The 17,426-nt window shown below is 54.3% G+C and overlaps 7 protein-coding genes across 7 annotated transcripts; 5 read left to right on the top strand and 2 right to left on the bottom strand.

Annotated features, from left to right (window-relative positions):
• Positions 1-214: 214 nt before the first annotated feature.
• On the top strand, positions 215-1,233 carry BDZ83DRAFT_580184 (alpha/beta hydrolase; the record flags this gene model as incomplete). Its single annotated transcript, XM_060505323.1, has 2 exons — positions 215-280; positions 373-1,233. The coding sequence occupies 2 exons, from the start codon at positions 215-217 to the stop codon at positions 1,231-1,233; spliced, it is 927 nt and encodes a 308-aa protein (XP_060363778.1).
• A 996-nt stretch (positions 1,234-2,229) lies between these two features.
• On the top strand, positions 2,230-2,806 carry BDZ83DRAFT_382926 (uncharacterized protein). Its single transcript, XM_060502721.1, has one exon. It carries the CDS (start codon positions 2,324-2,326, stop codon positions 2,672-2,674), a length of 351 nt encoding a protein of 116 aa, XP_060363779.1. The 5' UTR covers positions 2,230-2,323; the 3' UTR covers positions 2,675-2,806.
• A 155-nt stretch (positions 2,807-2,961) lies between these two features.
• BDZ83DRAFT_580154 (cation efflux family protein) lies at positions 2,962-4,368 on the top strand (the record flags this gene model as incomplete). Its single annotated transcript, XM_060505317.1, has 1 exon — positions 2,962-4,368. One exon carries the CDS (start codon positions 2,962-2,964, stop codon positions 4,366-4,368), a length of 1,407 nt encoding a protein of 468 aa, XP_060363780.1.
• A 116-nt stretch (positions 4,369-4,484) lies between these two features.
• BDZ83DRAFT_383038 (uncharacterized protein) lies at positions 4,485-6,280 on the bottom strand. The gene is made up of 3 exons (XM_060502722.1): positions 5,795-6,280; positions 4,728-5,280; positions 4,485-4,668 (listed from the first exon to the last, which is right to left on the bottom strand). Exons 1-3 carry the CDS (start codon positions 5,906-5,908, stop codon positions 4,601-4,603), a joined length of 735 nt encoding a protein of 244 aa, XP_060363781.1. The 5' UTR covers positions 5,909-6,280; the 3' UTR covers positions 4,485-4,600.
• A 2,932-nt stretch (positions 6,281-9,212) lies between these two features.
• On the top strand, positions 9,213-11,975 carry BDZ83DRAFT_580093 (family 8 glycosyl transferase; the record flags this gene model as incomplete). Its single annotated transcript, XM_060505313.1, has 7 exons — positions 9,213-9,251; positions 9,338-9,365; positions 9,423-9,529; positions 9,598-10,182; positions 10,239-10,759; positions 10,814-11,528; positions 11,604-11,975. 7 exons carry the CDS (start codon positions 9,213-9,215, stop codon positions 11,973-11,975), a joined length of 2,367 nt encoding a protein of 788 aa, XP_060363782.1.
• A 444-nt stretch (positions 11,976-12,419) lies between these two features.
• Positions 12,420-15,020, bottom strand: BDZ83DRAFT_383379 (uncharacterized protein). Its single transcript, XM_060502723.1, has 2 exons — positions 14,328-15,020; positions 12,420-14,276 (listed from the first exon to the last, which is right to left on the bottom strand). Exons 1-2 carry the CDS (start codon positions 14,869-14,871, stop codon positions 12,634-12,636), a joined length of 2,187 nt encoding a protein of 728 aa, XP_060363783.1. The 5' UTR covers positions 14,872-15,020; the 3' UTR covers positions 12,420-12,633.
• Positions 15,021-15,544: 524 nt separating this feature from the next.
• Positions 15,545-17,426, top strand: BDZ83DRAFT_780886 (carboxymuconolactone decarboxylase; the record flags this gene model as incomplete). The annotated part of the gene is made up of 3 exons (XM_060515535.1): positions 15,545-16,184; positions 16,240-16,746; positions 17,322-17,426. Exons 1-3 carry the CDS (start codon positions 15,903-15,905, stop codon positions 17,424-17,426), a joined length of 894 nt encoding a protein of 297 aa, XP_060363784.1. The 5' UTR covers positions 15,545-15,902.

Below are 17,426 nucleotides of genomic sequence, written 5' to 3' on the forward strand. Positions count from 1 at the left end.
TGCCATGGCCCATGGCCCATGGCCACAGCGCCACCACCACGCACCTTGGATGTCTTGAATCCGAACCCCAACAATAACACGTGAATTTCATCTCACCTCATCGCTTCTCATAACCCTTAGCTCATCGTGAGAATTTCGCTATATATTTGTATCTACAATCATATAGTCTTGTGTCAAAACCGTCAACCGATCTTATAGCATCATTGTCGTCATCATGGCCACGCAGACCGAGGGCACCTTTGAGGTGGACGGCCATAAGCTTCACAGCACAACATGGACGGTAAGTGTAGACTCGTCACATTCACTCAACTCACTCCCTCAATGCATCCCATGATGAATAAACACCCGGGCATGCTGACGCTGTACCATCAGCCCGAGGGTCCCATCAAGGCCAAGCTGGTCTTCGTACACGGCTTCAGCGACCACGTGGGACGGTACGACGAGCTCTTCCCCAACCTCGCCGGCCGCGGCATCCAGGTCTTTAGCTGGGACCAGCGCGGATGGGGCCGCAGCGCCGCGACCAAGTCCGATCGGGGCCTCACGGGCCCGACGTCGCGCGTCCTCGCCGACGTGGCCGCCTTTATCAAATCCAAGATCCCGGCGTCCCCGCCGGACGCGCCGCTCTTCGTCATGGGCCACTCCATGGGCGGCGGCCAGGTTCTCGCGCTGGCCAGCGACCCGCAGTACCACGACCTCGTCGGCCAGGTGCGCGGCTGGCTCCTCGAGAGCCCCTTCATCGCCTTTACGCCCGGCGAGGAGCCGAGCTTCTTGAAGGTCTTCTTCGGCAAGCTCGCGAGTAAGGTCCTGCCCAAGCAGCAGCTCGTCAACGAGATCCCCGCCGAGCACCTTACGCGCGATAAATCGGCGCAACAGAGCATCCGCGACGACGACCTCATGCACAACACGGGCACGCTCGAGGGACTGGCGGGCATGCTGGAGCGGACGGACCAGCTTGCGCAGAACAAGCTGACGCTGAGCGGCAACGTCAAGAGTCTCTGGCTGGGTCACGGCACCGAGGACAAGACGACGTGCTTCAACGCTAGCAAGAAGTGGTTCGGCGCGCAAACGACGATCGAGGACGGGCACCATAAGCCGTACGAGGGGGCGTATCACCAGCTGCACGCGGATTTGTGCAAGGACGAGTTCTTCAAGGATGTTGGGGATTGGATCCTTGAGAGGGCTGGAGAGCCTGCGGCGGCGGCGGCGGCGGCGAAGCCTGAATCCAAGCTGTAGGAGACTGAACGGGCCTGCGGCGTATCTGCCTCTGCCTTTGCCAATGGTCCATGGGACCGGTACTTGTGTCTTGATTTGCTGATTGCGATGTATGACTGTGCTTGGAAAGGTCCAGGTTATACCTGCCCCCACGCCAGTCTCTATGATACACCAGAGCTGGTGGGATACCATTGGTATGGACGTTGTCGTTTCTTGGTAGGATCAATGGATGAGTTCCTTTTTAGCAGTATATTAATGTCATTCAAGTCATTTGCCATTTCTACTCTCATTTAGCAATATCTCCGGCTCATGGACCGAACACATATCCAATCATTCTTTTGGTGTTCTTCTTCACAAGCCTGTTGAGGTAAGGTGTACGCGTGTAAATCGACGCCAAGATTGCCGAGCGGGTGGGATGTGACCCGGTTCCGGTTGTGCCCGAAGCACATGAGAAATGGGGGACCCGAATCCAATGGCGCCCCAGTTCTCCGGCAGGTCTCGGTCTCCGGGGGGCCCTCCAGGTAACGGCTTGTTTCGAAACATAAAGTCGACCCGCATCCCCGGGATTTTCAACTTCATCCCTTTCATTTCTGTGCCCTACTCATAAGGATCGTGGATGGGGTTCTCTGGGCCACTGCTTCCGGAGTGTGTGCGACAATGCAGCAGTTCCCCACCTCTCTACTGAGAGCTGACCATCAAAGTCCGCTCTCACTCTCTCTCACTATCGATTAGAAGAGCCACAAAGCAAAGTGCTTCTGCTATCTACTTTCAAGCCGCTTTATTTGTCTCAAAAGTTGGCTCGAAAGCCCCAGAATGGGGATGAGTGTGATCGATGAAGTCATCGAGATCACCGGCTCACGTACAGGACCCAGGCATTGGACTGTCTGGCGCCAAACATAGAGATTCCATTGTGTCCACCCCATTTTCCAGCGCTCAAACAGTGAGCTGTTTGGTTGGGCGTCACCTACTCGGTCTCCCACGCTTTACCCTCAACGTTGGTCACTAATAGTCTCTAGATGAAGCGAGGGCAGTTTCCCAGACATCCTGAGGGCAAGTCCGCCGACTTTCTCTCTCTTTCTGCACTGTCATTTTACCACTTCGAGCCTACAATATGCTAATGCAACTTAGTCTAGACTGTCCATCACCTCAATCGCGTCGCCCGAGACGACAGTCGACCTCCTCTTCCCCGTGGGCAAATGATTGGCCCACAGTCGTTTTACCTCATGAACATGTTCTCTCTTTCCATGTCCAACCTCCACCTCCCCGGCACTTTTGGCGAGCTAATCAACGACACGGCAGAATAAGCAAGAGACGCCAGCGCCAGTGGGGAAGAAGCGCACCTCACACGGCAGCAGCTCGACGACAACACATCCCGTTGCACCCGCTATCCCCGCACATCCTGCAGCGATCCTGCCCCCAGAAACCTGCAATACTCCGTACCAAATATGATGTCCTTTCCTGAAAGCCCGCCTTGAGAGGGGAGAGAAGGTGTGGGCTTTGTTTGCCGGGCAACGACACGGGTTCTGAAGCTCTTTGAAATACCATAGGCGACATGACCCAGACACCGAACTTCCATTCTGCATCACACTCCAAACGTCTCCTTCGCCACCCTTCCTCTCATCTCAAAGCCCGTCAGCCTGGCTTATATCGATACACTGGAAACAAGGGATTCGTCAAACGTCATATTATCAACTTGTATCCTGTACTGCGCATAACTTACGGTTCATGAATCTGACGCCTGCCGCGGCCATGGAGCCCGATCTCTCCATGAGCATCACCATGCACCCGCACCCCTTTCGGCTGCACACGCCATCCCATCTTGCAAACACCTCCCGCAGAGGCTCGATGCAACTCTCCAGCGAGGATGTCGCAGCCAACGCCTCTAGTACGGCCATAGAGGCCGCACCTCACCATCCCGCCTCGCACGATGAGAAGCACGAGCCCATCGCCCGACACTCTTCTGCCGCTACCGATGTTGAAGGCCAGCACCATTTGCGATCCGATTCGGACCCTTACGGCCTCTCCGCGGCCTTCAAGACGCCGGAGGACCTCGCCCTGATCAGAGCCAACACCTCGCGCAAACGGGACAGTCAACCCGCCACCGACAAACCCAGCGGTAGAACCTCGCCAAACGGCTCCTGGCGTCAGGGCCACAAGGTCCAGAAGTTCTACGAAACGCAGAACGCTGCCATCGAGCGCATGCTAAAGTCCGTCGACGAGCATGTCGCTGAGGCTCGCCAGGAAGCCGGCGACGACCAGCTACAGTTTCGGATCGCGGTCTGGGGCTCCTTCGCCGCAAATATCCTCCTCACAGCTCTGCAACTGTACGCGGCCATCAGCACCGGCTCCCTGTCACTCATCACCACGATGGCCGACGCCATCTTTGACCCCATGAGCAACCTGACCCTTATCCTGGCCGGCCGCGCCATCAAGAGGGTGAACCCGCGCCGCTTCCCCGCCGGCAAGGCCCGCCTCGAGACCGTCGGAAACATTGTCTTCTGCTTCCTCATGATCTCGGTCTCGCTCATCATTATCGCCTTTGCTGCGCGCGAGCTGGCTACCGAGAGGGAGTCGGCCAACGAGACAAAGGCTTTCCGTATTGAGCCAATCGTTGCCGTCTGTTGCGCCTTTGCAACCAAGTTTGTACTCTTCCTGTACTGCTTTTCCCTGCGAAACAGATACTCCCAGGTTCGAATCCTCTGGTCCGACCACCGCAACGACTTGCTGGTGAACGGCTTCGGTATCCTTACGTCTGTTGGCGGTTCAAAACTTAAGTGGTATATCGACCCAACTGGCGCCATAATATTGTCACTGATCGTATCCGGCATCTGGTTGCGAACCGCCATCGCCGAGTTTTTGCTACTCGTTGGTGTTACGGCCTCGATCGAGACCCAGCAGCTCATCACCTACGTCTGCTTGACGCACTCCCCTGCCATTCAGGGCATCGACACGGTACGTGTCTATCACTCAGGCCCACGGCTCATCGCCGAGGTGGATATTGTCATGGACCCCTCCAATACACTTGCCCAGACGCACGATGTGGCAGAGGCGCTGCAAGTCAAGTTGGAGAGTCTACCGGATGTGGAGCGGGCCTACGTACATATCGACTACGAGACTACACACAAGCCGGAGCATGCGTTCAAGAAGGACCTGTAAAGATGTGTAATAGTATACGCCAAATAGCCGATAGCAAAGCTCTCAGAAGAAACATTGAAGAGCATTATTATGACAGTTACAAAAGAACACTACTAGTTCCCGATGTTCCTTTTGGGGCCAACTCGAGTGACAAGAGCAATTCATAATCGTATCACAACCCCGTTTCGGCTCATTAGGCCCTTGACACCAGTGCGATGTGAGAGCCAGCCTCTGTGGACATACTTTGTAGAATTTATATGAACATACGCTCCCCAGTAGTGGTATGGCAAAAGGCACAAACTCGGCTCTTGCTGACAACATCTAGATTCACTTGACGTTAGCATCCCAGGGCTGTCCTAAGCAAAAGGGGGTATACGCACTCTGCCACATGGCTGTCTCGATGTCCCAGAATACTTGCTTGTGATCTCTCTGCTCGTTGAGCTGCATGCTGCTTAGCATGCTTGCGACATTCTGACCGCTCCCAAGAGATTTGAGCCACTGGTCACAACAACAACCCGGCCGCAAAGTGACCGAGCGCAGCTGAAGCAGTGTCGATGGCCGCAGATATTGGATAAAGGGGTCCATCCGGTGGCTCTGCGTCGCACGTAGCCTCAATCCGACAACGAAGTCATTGCGGCCATAGAGGATTGGGGTCCCTTCTTGTTCGATCTGCCTGCATGTCTGTAGGATCTCGACGTGGGGTTTCCCATGGGTGAGTGACACGACGCGAGGTCTCGGACGGGGGGCGCGTAGGTAGGCGACTTGGTGCTCCGGCGGCTTAACTTTGACGTGGAGCTGGCGGCGGCTGCTCGACACGATAATGGGCTCCGGGTTGAGGAGCAGGAGCTCGTAGATGTCTAGGCGGAGCTCGTAAGGGAGACTGAAAAAGTCTGGGCGGCGCGGGCGAGGCTCTGCGGTGATTGGCCGTAATGGCTATAAGAAGTGAGTTTGTTTAAACATTATCATTGAGAATAGTTCCAGCAAGGATCGCTTCCACGAAGAAACGGACAGGGCTATGAGCATGCAAAATGCTATGAGGCCCCAATGTGGTAGGCAATTAGGGAATAGGTGATAGGCTATGAGCGTGTAGCAGACGACCAGTCCAGTGACTGCAGGACTGAAAGTGCCGTGCTGGGTAGACCCTTGATGCAGATCATCAGCTTGAGCTGCGAGAGCTGTTGGGTCCCCACACCGAGGTGCGGAGATGGTCCAAAGGGTCCTTCTTGCTTTGCCCACCTCAATGCATCCCTCAGCTCATGTGACGTTTGGGTCAAGTGTTGGGGTGAGTAAGTAGGCATAGGTAGTGCCATTGTCTTCCATAGTGTAGAAGATGGATATCCCCAGATGGCCCACACTCGTGTCCAACGTCTTCCGGTATCCTACCCCAAGCATGGTAGAATTCAGATACGAAACTCGGTGATGGACAGAAGATCAAATGCAGACTCACAATGACGGCTTGTGTCTGTAGTTCCGGCTCTGACATTGACCAACCAGGACTGGGCGGGTAGACGATCTCGTCTGTAGCGTATTGGTGGCGGTCATGAGCACCGGGACCTTCCATTGCGGATGACGAGTATGATGCAGCAGTCTGTCTGCAGCATACCTAGCACTGACGGGATGTTAGGCGAGCTGGGGAGGGACGTCAGGCATGCAGTGGTATGCAGTAGTAAGGCGGGGCAAAAATTGAGAGAGGATGAGGTGCCGATGGACGGATGAGGTGAGAGGGAACCCGACGAGAGGTGTTGGAGAGATTGTGTAGATTAATCCGGCGCATGGCTCGGTTCGCGTTTCCAAGGGTCCTTTGTCTTTTTTTCCCTGATGGGAAGCATCTTTGTTCGATCGAGGAAGCCCCCCATGTCCCGGATGGCTACCTACCTTAGGTTAAGGTAGATAGCTCGATAGGTGCGGTAGCCGTGGGCGAGACATGCGGGAGGGGAGGTGCAAGGAGCTTGGTGCAAGGAGCTTCCTGAGTTCACCTCACGTCATTTCCTTCTCCCGGCAATCCTTTTTCCAACCTCGCAGCTTCCCAATGGCAGTCAATGCGAGTCTGGGTCTCGGGGGTAAGGAAGGAAGTCAGTAGATGCGGGGAAGCTGCAGTCATGTTATGAAACTTTCCTCTTTCCATTTAACTACCTTACCTTAAATCACTACCTAACTTACGAGATGGGTAGGAACTACGGACATGGTACGCATGCTTTCCCAGCTTCAGGCTGACAGCTTCGACAGCTTCGACAGCTTGGAGGGTGGGGAAGGAGGGGTTGGTGACCTCTGCCCACGGGCAGTTTTCCGCCTCCGAATACCTGCACTACCTGAGCGTGCTGGGTAAGGAACCTAACCCAACTTGCCTAGGTGGGATCGCCGTCATGAGGTGGTCAAAGTGTAACGTCCATTATCGGAGCAAGAAAAGGATTGAGTGATGAACCAGGATGACTGTGGCGGCTAGCAATGGTTATGCACGTAAGAACCTAGATCATCTCACGAGGGGCTCTATGGTAAGGATGTCCGAGGAAGTACATCAGACGGTTTGGTAATTGGGATCTGTGAGCATGGAAATTTGCTCAACCGACATGTGCATTTCATGCCCAGCAATGGAGGGAAATTGCTGTTGAGCTGGGCAGGAAGCTGAGAAGCAGCTCCCTTGAGAATCAGCAAGAAGCTCCGAGGCGTCCAGAAAGTGCGTCACGAAAGCTGAAGAACAATATCGAGTGGTTTGGGGGGCTTGAAGACTCCAGAAATGGACAGGGAGTCCAAAGTCTGAGAGAAGAAAGGAGCCTGCGTGCCAGTCTTGTCAATCTTTTTCTCTCACTCTCCCCATGTTTCCATTCAAGATGTCTCACTCTCAAGTAATTTTCAACAGCCCACTACTCTCCTGCCCTGATGCTCTTCTACTCTCCCTCACTGTCAACTTCAGGTAAGCTGCCTTCGGTATCAAAGGAGCTGTTGGCGGTCTTTTCTCGTCGTCTTTTCCTTCCTTGATAAACCTTGTGCCGGGCTAGCAGAAGCCGCATCAATGTCTCGTGCCTTCAGTTCCACTACCGTGCTGCAAGTTGTGGGACCCAAGGGCGAGTGACATATTTATATGGGACTTTCCTGAAGTACCTTGGACAAGGTTGAAAGAACGAGTCTCGAGCCTCGGCAAGAATGACCTGAAATATCTGAGTCGCGTGTGGCCGTTGAGTCTTCATTTCTACCTCTGGAATTCTCATCTAGTAGGGGAATGGATTGAGGAACACGACCACTATACGTTTGGGTCGAGGCCCTCAACGAAGCTGAGCATCAAAGGGATATACGCACATTGAATGAGAATTGATCGGGAAACGCAGAAGAGAAGACTTGTGTGGAGAGGAGAATTTTACGCAACCTGCAGGTAACGTAGGTAACGTAGGTACCTTAATGTATGACCAGACCGGGACACAGTCCGAAAAGGTGCACAAGCTCTGACCTTCCTTGGCAGCCGTTCGAAGTCCATTGCTTTTCAGCGCGAACCTTCAAGGTGGGTTCCAGGTTGCTTCCAAACAGGCCGGGACTAAAGGTACCTCAGCATGCAAAGACCCGCTAGAACGGCGCGATTCAATTGTCCAAGTACCTTACGAGCTTGCGCATTACCTTCACAGACGTCAGATGCTCCTTGAAGTACCTACACTACCTAAGGTACGCACGGATACATAGGTACTTTGGTTCAAAGTCGTCGAAGCTCCCACTTTCGCTTCCTTCTTTTTGTTACGTCCATCCTTCCATCTGCCAAACAGAATACACGCGTGCCTACCTTTGGCTTATTTTGCCTCGAACAGCCTATCTGGCACAGAAAAGTTCTTTCTTTTTTTTGGCCGTCATCCATCTACAGCTAAGAAAAAGCAGTTGGAAAAAGCTGATGTTATAACATCCCAGCTGTATTTGCTCAATTGCAATTTCCGTAGCTGCAACGGCCTTGCTTGTGCAGCTTCCCAACGACCCACGCCGCCCTTTCTGTCCTATCCGAGACCGCAAAGCTCTACCTGGGTCCCCAGTCGTCCTTCATCGACCTCGCTACGATACCAATAGCTCTGCATTTTCCCCTCAGATAGAGGTGGAAATACCTGAAGCGTTGGACTAAAGCTGCTGCTAGCCCGTCTTCGTTCTTACCGGTACGTCCTTATCAGGTTGTGCGACTCTAGCTTTGCTGCACAACGACCCGAAGCTCTTCATCTTCGTACAGGGCGGAAAATGACAGGCATCGCAACTAACAACGATTTCCCGCTAATGACATGATTACGAGCCACAGACCAACCGCTTGGCTGTCCAGACCCTCCACGTCCCATTTCGCGCATGCCTCTTTGCGACAGGCGTTGACATTGATTCACTCTCCTCACTCTGATAAATCAGCGCCGGTGACGTTTCCTTCCTCTCGTTTTCCCACCTTCCATTTACCTCTTCTCTCTCTCGCAACGTCGTCTCCCAGGTAAGGTAGGGCCGGATACATGGTGGAATACGAAGGAGAACCACATCATATCACCACCTCAGTCTCCTCCGCGGATACTTACTTCTCGCATAGCCAAGGTACCCTGGCCGACATCTGCAGCGAACCCACTTCTGAGCTGCCCTCCACCTCCACGCCTCCCTCTCTCTCCGCACCAGCTCGCACCTGGACTGAACCTGGACCGGGCCTCGACTTGGACGTGGACGCACGGCTCCTCATCCCCGCCACGCCCATCCGCTGTCCGTCACTTCGCAAACAACTTTTGTCGTGCCACTCAACACCTCCAACCTCCCTACAAGAACACCTGTAATATACTGTTCATGGCCACTCGCTAAAAAAACAGATACTCTGTCGTTGTATCGTTGATCCTGCTCTTTAGTTTTGTGTCTCGCAACGCCTTACACACACAATGGCGCCGCTTCGTGGAGGAGAACAGGTCTATGCGACGGTTCGTATTCCCACCCGCCATCGCAAAGCTCAGCGAGCACACAGAAAAAAAAAGTAAACAAAGAGCTAACAGCTACTTTCGTATAGCTTCTATTGAACGACACATACCTTCCAGGTTAGTTTCTGGCCCTCGATATACTTTTCAAAGCTCCGCTGACCTTTTCGCAACCAGGCGCATTGGTTCTTGCTCATTCTCTACGCGATGCTGGCACTTCGAAACAGCTGGTCGTCCTCGTCACGCTCGACACCGTATCTGCCGAAGTTATCACAGAACTCAAGGTGAGCTCGCGACAACTTTGGCGCCAATTGACCTCTCCGCACAACATACTGATGCCTCCCCGGTGTAGGCCGTCTACGATCATGTCATCCCCGTGCCGCGCATTCGCAACGCTCGACCAGCGAACTTGTACCTCATGAACCGGCCCGATCTTCATTCAGCCTTCACCAAAGTCAACCTCTGGCGACAGACTCAATTTTCCAAAATTGTCTACATCGATGCCGATGTCGTCGCCTACCGAGCTCCTGACGAACTATTCGACATTGCCGCACCCTTCTCTGCCGCACCCGATATTGGATGGCCGGATCTTTTCAATACTGGTGTAATGGTTTTGAGCCCCAGCATGGGAGACTACTATGCTCTCATGGCAATGGCGGAGAGGGGTATTTCTTTCGATGGTGCTGACCAAGGTCTCCTCAACATGCACTTCAAAAATACGTACAACCGTATCAGCTTCACCTACAATGTCACACCCTCCGCGCATTACCAGTACGTGCCTGCGTACCGACACTTCCAGTCCAGCATCAACATGGTGCATTTCATTGGCCCCGACAAGCCGTGGTTCCAAGGTCGACAAGCGAGCAAGGGAGATTCGCCATTCGAAGACATGATTGGAAGATGGTGGGCCGTTTACGACCGGCATTACAGAGTTGCCGTATGTCTCCCAATGTCGTCTTCTTTCTGGCAGAACAAGAGCTTACGTCTCTATAGGAAACAGCACCTGCTCCACCACAAGAGCAGCAGCCACAGGTTCAGGAGGAGCATACTCCTGCCCAACAACAGCAGATGCATCAGGAACCGCAGGTTCCTGAGATTGTACAGTATTTTACTAAAGGAGAATTCCAGCCGCAAGCAGCGCAAGCAGCATCAACGGGTGAGCATTATCACGGGGCGTTTCCGCCCCGTAGCCACGGTGGTATACACTACCAGACGGCGCCCCCTTCCTCGGGTCATCCGGCTCATGGTCCTTCCCACCATGATGCTCATGATGCTGGCCCTTCCCAGCCATGTGTTCATCACGAACAGCCCTACCATGGTCAAGGATCCCAGCCTGAGATCGCGTATCAGGCTGGCCATTCGTTACCCCCTTCGAGCGAGTCATTTGGTGCTTTTGCTGGAACGCAAGCTGAGGCTCGATCAGAGCAGATTTCAGCACATGAGGGGCGGGGTGAATCAGTACCCGTGGAGCAACCAAGAGAGCCAACTCCTCCGCCAGCATGGGACGCTCAAAGGTTCGTCAATGATATGGCCTACTAGTTCTTTCTCCAGTACTAACTTTGTACCAGACAACCCCCACCGGCAGATTCACGACCAGAGGCACTCAACTTCCCTTCACAGACGTATGAGATGTCTCAGGACCCAGCTCCATTTGTGCCCCCCCAACGATATCCGAGTCCCCCGAGAAACATGTGGTATGAGATTCCGAAGGACAAGCCAACGCAGAAGCCTCGTCACCTCTTCCCGTGGGAAATCAACCAACCCAAGCCGACCAGAGTCTTCACTGCGGATTTGGCCGAGCCGGAAGCCGAAGAATCTTCGAGCACGCCGACTGGTGAGCACGCGGCGTCTTTCACGGCGTCTTCCACATCCCAGGCTCCCGCTGAGCCGTCTCTTTTAGGATCATCGACGACTGGTCAAAAGAGCGAGCCCAGCACCCCAGCCACTCCAACTATCAAAGTCAGCCCGTCGGACCCTTGGACCGCCTTTACACGTACGAATGCCTGGGACGAAGTACCCGAAATCGAGCGTTATGTCGAGGGTCTCCAGAAGCATCGTCGTGGGAAGAGCCAGGGCTCAGTGGGAATCTCTGATGGAAAGACAGCAAAGGAGCATGGGCTCAAGCTCACAGACTTCCCTAGCGTAGTCGACAGACCTAGTCTTCCAGTCACTCCTGCACCTATCCGTCGGCCAAAGTTCTGGGGCGGTGGCCCAAGACCTGGCGACGGAGAGGATGACGAGGAACTGCCGGTCGCCCAGGGCGTGCCGCCGCAGACTGACTGGGTATGTGTGCATGGAATTCGGTGGACTCCCGCAGACTGTCTTTGCGAATATACTAACCTGCCCTTGCGCCCCAAGGACCCTTCTGCACAGCTTCAGGAATTGGCCAAGCAGCAGTCAGAGGCTTTGTTGAAGAAGCTCGGTGGTGGTGAAGGTGAACCCGAGGGTGTGAGTCGAGAGATCCCAAAACGTTCCTTGCCGTTCAGCTCGGAGGGCGTGTTTCCACCTACTTATGTTGCGCAGTCGTCTAAAGGAGTGGTACTCAGTCCGCAGCCGGTGAAAGGCAGCGCGACCACGAGTGTTTTGCGTAATCTGGGTGGTGAGCAGGCACAGATCCAAGAGCCGGCGTACCAAGGTCCGGGTACCGCCTGGGAGAGGGGAGAGGGTGCCCCGTTGTGGGAGACGCCTGCACTTCCTACGGAAGAGCAGCGCGATGTGCTCGACACATAATGGGTAATGAAGACTGTGGAACTCCTGTCTAATAATTACATCATACAGCAGCAATATTTCAGGCTTACAAAGGATGGATATGGTAGCATATGGCAAGGAAAGGGGGGACTTCATTGTATTATATTTGTGGAAATGCTTCCGAGGTGCCGTTCATTGCGGGTGGGGGGCCTGAGGTGATAATGTCGAGACGAAGAATGGCGAGTCGGATGAAATGAATTGGTACATATACATACATTGTCAATATCCCTACTTGTGTAGGCATCATGATTTGTTTTCTCGCCGATTCGAGGGTTGCATCTAGACCGTCCTCTACCTTCATATCAAAGCATGCCAGTTTTCAAGGGAAAAGGCTTCGCAAGATTCTGCCTACTTTCAAATATCATGTGTATAGTGGTCTCATGTCGATTCATAGTCGCCAGAGTACAAACGACATTGAACAAATGGGCAGAAAATTATCAAGTTGTTTGAAGCCAGCACACGCGTGACATGCTGGGTCATTATGCCTAACACGATGGATGGAAGACGAGTTCTCGAAGAATGCTTATCTCGCGTACTTAGTATTCGCTAGTAATCCTACAGAACATTGGTATGATTTTTACACCTCAACCAAAAAAGTCCCACCCCAAACGCCGCGTTAATGCCTGCTCCTTGGCCGTATTTATTCGTCGTCGTCACCTGCTTCCTCGACCGTGACAGCTTTGGCCTTTCCCTTGCTACTGCTACCGCCCTCCTCCTCGGCACTTCCCTCGGACACCGCGGGGGCTGTAGCGGACGTCTTCTCTGGCGAACTTCTAGGCGCATCCTCTTCGTATCTCGAGGCTTCATCGACTGACGTCTCCGAGGGTGCGTTGTTGCCCAGCCCCGACAGACCACGCCCGTTGCCGAAGAGCTGGTTCGCTCCGCCCCAGTTAGGTAGCACTGGGTTCGGGGCAAGGACCGGCGGCGGGTCGGTCTGGTTTGTGGAGACATGGTGCTCAGAGCCAATGGGGTCCTGTCTTTGCTCGTGGGTGGTAGAACGCGTTGAGAGGTCATTCGCAGCAGCGTGAGTTGAGTCGGCATCCTGGGTCACGCCAACAACTGGAGCTTGCGGGACAGGCGCCTCTGAAGGCTGGGCTGTCTCGCCCGACGCCGACAAGGGCCTCTCGGGGAAGGGTTGAGATCCGGGGGCGCCTTCTATCCGCTGAAGAGGAAGAAGTGACCATCCAGGTGGGATCACTACGCCTTCTGGGAGCTCAGAGCTGCCGGCCGGGATTGCGTTGGAGTGGTTTGCGGCTCCATGCCGTGTCACAACCGGGGTGTTCACACGCAGGGTATGATGGATGGGAACTTGCGATAACGACATTGCCGGAAGTGGCATTTGCTGTGGCTGGCCAAGATTGAACACCGGCGGGGTCAGTCCAGGGTTCTGGGGTGCGTTCTGCGCCTGTTCTGTAAGCTGTTGCAGCTGGCGAATGCGGCTCAGTTCTGCTGTAAGAAGCTGTAGCGTCTGCAATTCTTGGTGCACGCTCTGAAGGGTTGACACCTCACGCTGTATCATCTGCTCGAGCTGTTGAATCTGCTGCCGGATAGCTGGCATATTGTTACCACCTGGCGTCTGTGCAGCGGGCGTAAAAGGTCCAGCGGGACCTCCCTGAGCGAAGGGTGTAGGGATGGCCTCCTGGGGAACGCCCATTTGCTGTGCCAACTGCTGCATATTCTCGCCCTGGGCGAAACCGAGGCGGAGAGGGCCAAGCTGGAAGACTCGCGCTGCGCCGTTTCGGGGCGGTTGCTGAGCTGGCTGACCGCCGGGAGCGGCGCCCGGTGCATGGTTCGCAGGCGGTTGCTGGCCAGGGGGGATAGCAGGCGCAGCTCCGAGACCGCCGAGACCAATTCTAGCGAACATCGCGTCCCGATTCTGCGGTGCAGCGCCATTATTGTTGTTGTTCGTAATAACAACAGGGCTGCGGCAAGTAGGACAGACTTGTTGACGCTCAAGCCAACTCTTGAGGCATCCAAAGTGCAGAATGTGTCCACACGGAAGCTTCTTGGGCCGCACACGCTCAACGGCCCCGTTGCTTGGGTCCCAGGGACGCATTTCCTCTCGGCAAATGATGCATGTGTCTTCCCGCCCCAAATCTTCCTCGGTAGCATCAGGATACTTGTTCATGTCCTCGACAGCCTTGCGGTAGCGCCAGAGTGCTGAGCCTCTCTTAATGACAGATCTGGCTGTCATGAAGAGGTCACGCATGATGTGAATCGGCAAGCCGTAGAATGTGAGCAGAATACCAAAGAACACCAGGTAGATGGCCAGTTTCACACAATCTAGATATCGTCAGAGCATGGTCACGGCCGCAGAGTTTCGGGGTAACTTACCAGCAATAAGGTCAAGGATCAGGATCCACTGACCCTTTGCCTCCCATCCGGGAACCTCGATGTCCATTTCATCAATGTCCTCCTCGCGAGGCAAGTCAGGCTGATCCTCGCCCGCACCGCTTTGTTCGTGCTGTCGGATGAGTTCCTCGCGCTCCTCACGAACTTGTCTTCGTCGCTCCTCCAAGCGCAATCTTGTTTGCGTCTTGACAATGTTGTGCTCCATCACTGACACCAGGTACCGAATTCCGGTTCGTGCCGAGCAAGTTGCGAGAACGGCGAACTCGAAGAGGAACATGACCATCATGTTAGGACGTGCTTGTTGGATGACTGTAGAGACAGTGTATCGGAGGAGCCAAGTGTCGTATACCAAGCTCAAGAGAAGCGACAAGCTGAGCCGGGTGTGGAATAAACCCGGGTTCGCAGGAGGCTGTTGTTCAAGAACCTCAACGCGACCGTCGCCAATCCAGCCCCAGACCTTGCCTGTCACCAGTGCGGTAAACATGACGAGGAACCACGCGCCAATCTCCTCCCGGAATATCGTCATCGCGAGGCATGTTTCGGTAATAGCGAACCAAGCTTTCTCGGAAAGTTGCTCGACTTCAACTTGTCGCAGCGGGCCATACAGAAGTCGTTGCAGGCCGTATATCAGGGTGCCGTAGATGAGGTAAATGAAGTTGACCAGGACCTAGGAGCACTAATCAGCTTCGTTCGCAGCGGGATCACGAGGAAGGCCAGGCAACGCACCAATAAGCAGAAGTTGCTCTGCGCAAGGTAGACCATGGCCGAGTAAAAGTTGGCTCGTTGGTGGAAGGCTGATACGACGACCGAGGCCGCCAGGGCCGTGGAAACCTATGTCTCTGGGTCAGCACGTTACAGCTCCGAGATGGCCAGGCGTGTCTGGCGGAGACGGAGCTATGCGAACGGAGCTTGTTCGATAGCTCCAACAGCGTCACTTACCCCTGCGTACCACGCGAGCCTCATCTTGACTTTTGATGGGCTGTTAGCACGGGAATTGGTTATGTGGAGTGAGGGAAGCCCTCAAGTGCCCATGTTGTTGATGCAGGCCAAAGAAAGTCCGGATGCGCGGTGTTGGCGTGGTAGTACGTCTCTTTCGGAGGCCGTAGTTGATGCCACGTTAATGACAAGCATCCACTTGCTGCGGTGGATTACCTGAGCAGAGCAGTGACGCCACAGTATCCAACTGCCTTGACGCGGCAGCGCAGGAAGGTTGGAGGTGGAGCACGTGATGGTTCGTTACACAAGGTGCCTAGTTCGGAGCTACTTTAAGCCGACTCCGGCCGCGACTGAACGGCAGGCTCGCCGTTCCTTATCAAACCCACCGAGCCTCCGATAAGGATGACAGTGTTCGTCTTCCGCGATGAGTTGGATGACGCTCTCCTTACATCCGCTTGAGAACGGACAGTTTGTGCCACAGGAGACGCCAGAGTCTTCCTTCATTCTAATGCTGAGGAAGTCGAAGTGGTTTTCTGGAAAGTCATCAGTCTGTCGTGGTGAATGCGACAATGACAACTTGGCCGTGAACCTCTCTTTTCTTCCTCACCTCGTGCTTCATCAATGGCCACGATGACAGCTGGATTGATGCCCATTGCTACTCCGGCGCTTCTTACGTCGCTGAGGAACCAACCGCACGTTCCCAAGAATGCATGGTACTTCATTGCTGCCACGACTTTGACTATACTGAATCGACCAGATGAGATACCGCAAGTCTACAACCATGTCATGAAACACGGTCTCGGGCCCGATGATGTGAAGCCAGGCCCGGAGGAACAGCTTACGATCTTGAGAAAGCTACGTGAAGCACTCGTCAAGGCCTCTGCAGTCGGAGGTCTGCCCAAGGTACCGAATCGATACTATACTTCTCCACCCGGAAACAGTCACTAACATGAAGTAGACCATCAATTCTCTCATGGAGTTGAAGAAAGTGACACCGGAGCACCTACTGGATGAGCCGCAAGGCGCGAATGATACACTTTCCTCATCACCAACTGCACGGCATGTGGACATACACCACACGCCCTCTTCCAAGATCTTGCAGCGCGGGCAGGGCTTCTGGGATAACATCTACGGCAAGATATCGAGACGTGTAATGAGTCAGATGGACCGCTCGGGCACAGAAGACCTCGGTTTGACCGCCCGGCTCATGTATGGATACATCCTTAGCAATACCAACGTTCTATCTCCAGTGGAGACGTCGTACGTTCTCATTGCTGGGCTGATACCGCAGGATGTGAACCCTCAGCTAAAGGGTCATCTTAAAGGCGCCCTCAACGGCGGCGCATCTGCCGAGGAGGTGAGGGCTGTGAGAGGTATTGTCATGGACATATGCAAAGCTTCAGGCATGAGTCAACTCGGTGAGGGTGTACCTGGTGGATGGGGCTGGCGCAGTGAGGTTGCAACTGTATGATGGCTATGTATACGATAGGGCGAGATAGATGGGGCGACGCAATAGCATTGAAGACTATCTCAATCTGGAGACTTTGGAGTGGCTCAGTCACATCAAGTGATAGTGTTTGATAGCAAGAAAGCCCTCACGAGGCTTCTCAGCACCGAGGAAAGCCTCGTGGTAGGCAGAATGATATGCTTTCTGCAACACATCACACATCACGATACTGGGGATGAGGCTCGGCGGGCAGTCAAGAGGTTCCGCCGCGGTCACAATTCCGCAATAGACGAGGCCGGAAGCAATACGGATACACTTAGCGACGAGAGCATGGCGAAGATTGACTGGCCCACAAACGCTGGCACCCCAGTGTCCGAGTTGAGTTGTGATATTTGTGTCCCCGTGATATGATAGACCGTGGTACGAACGGAGCCAGCTGCCGCGCTGCAGGGCATGGGGGTTAGTCGTGGACGGTGGCCCTGCCCGCATTGCATACATACATCATCTATACACACTCACATACGGCCGTAGGCAAGCTTCTTGAATACGGACTAGGGGGGGGGGGTTCATGGATATTGCAACCCGTTGTATAGAGCCTTGTCCCTCCCCAAGCGTACCAGCTGTCAGCATGGGGAAGAGATACCTGGCTGCTACGGTCTGCCTATGCCGTGCAACCCTCCCCCATCTCCAAAGATTGA

This window comes from Colletotrichum acutatum (assembly GCF_030867785.1).
Source record: "Colletotrichum acutatum strain CBS 112980 chromosome Unknown BDZ83scaffold_61, whole genome shotgun sequence".
Taxonomy (NCBI): Eukaryota; Fungi; Ascomycota; class Sordariomycetes; order Glomerellales; family Glomerellaceae; genus Colletotrichum; species Colletotrichum acutatum.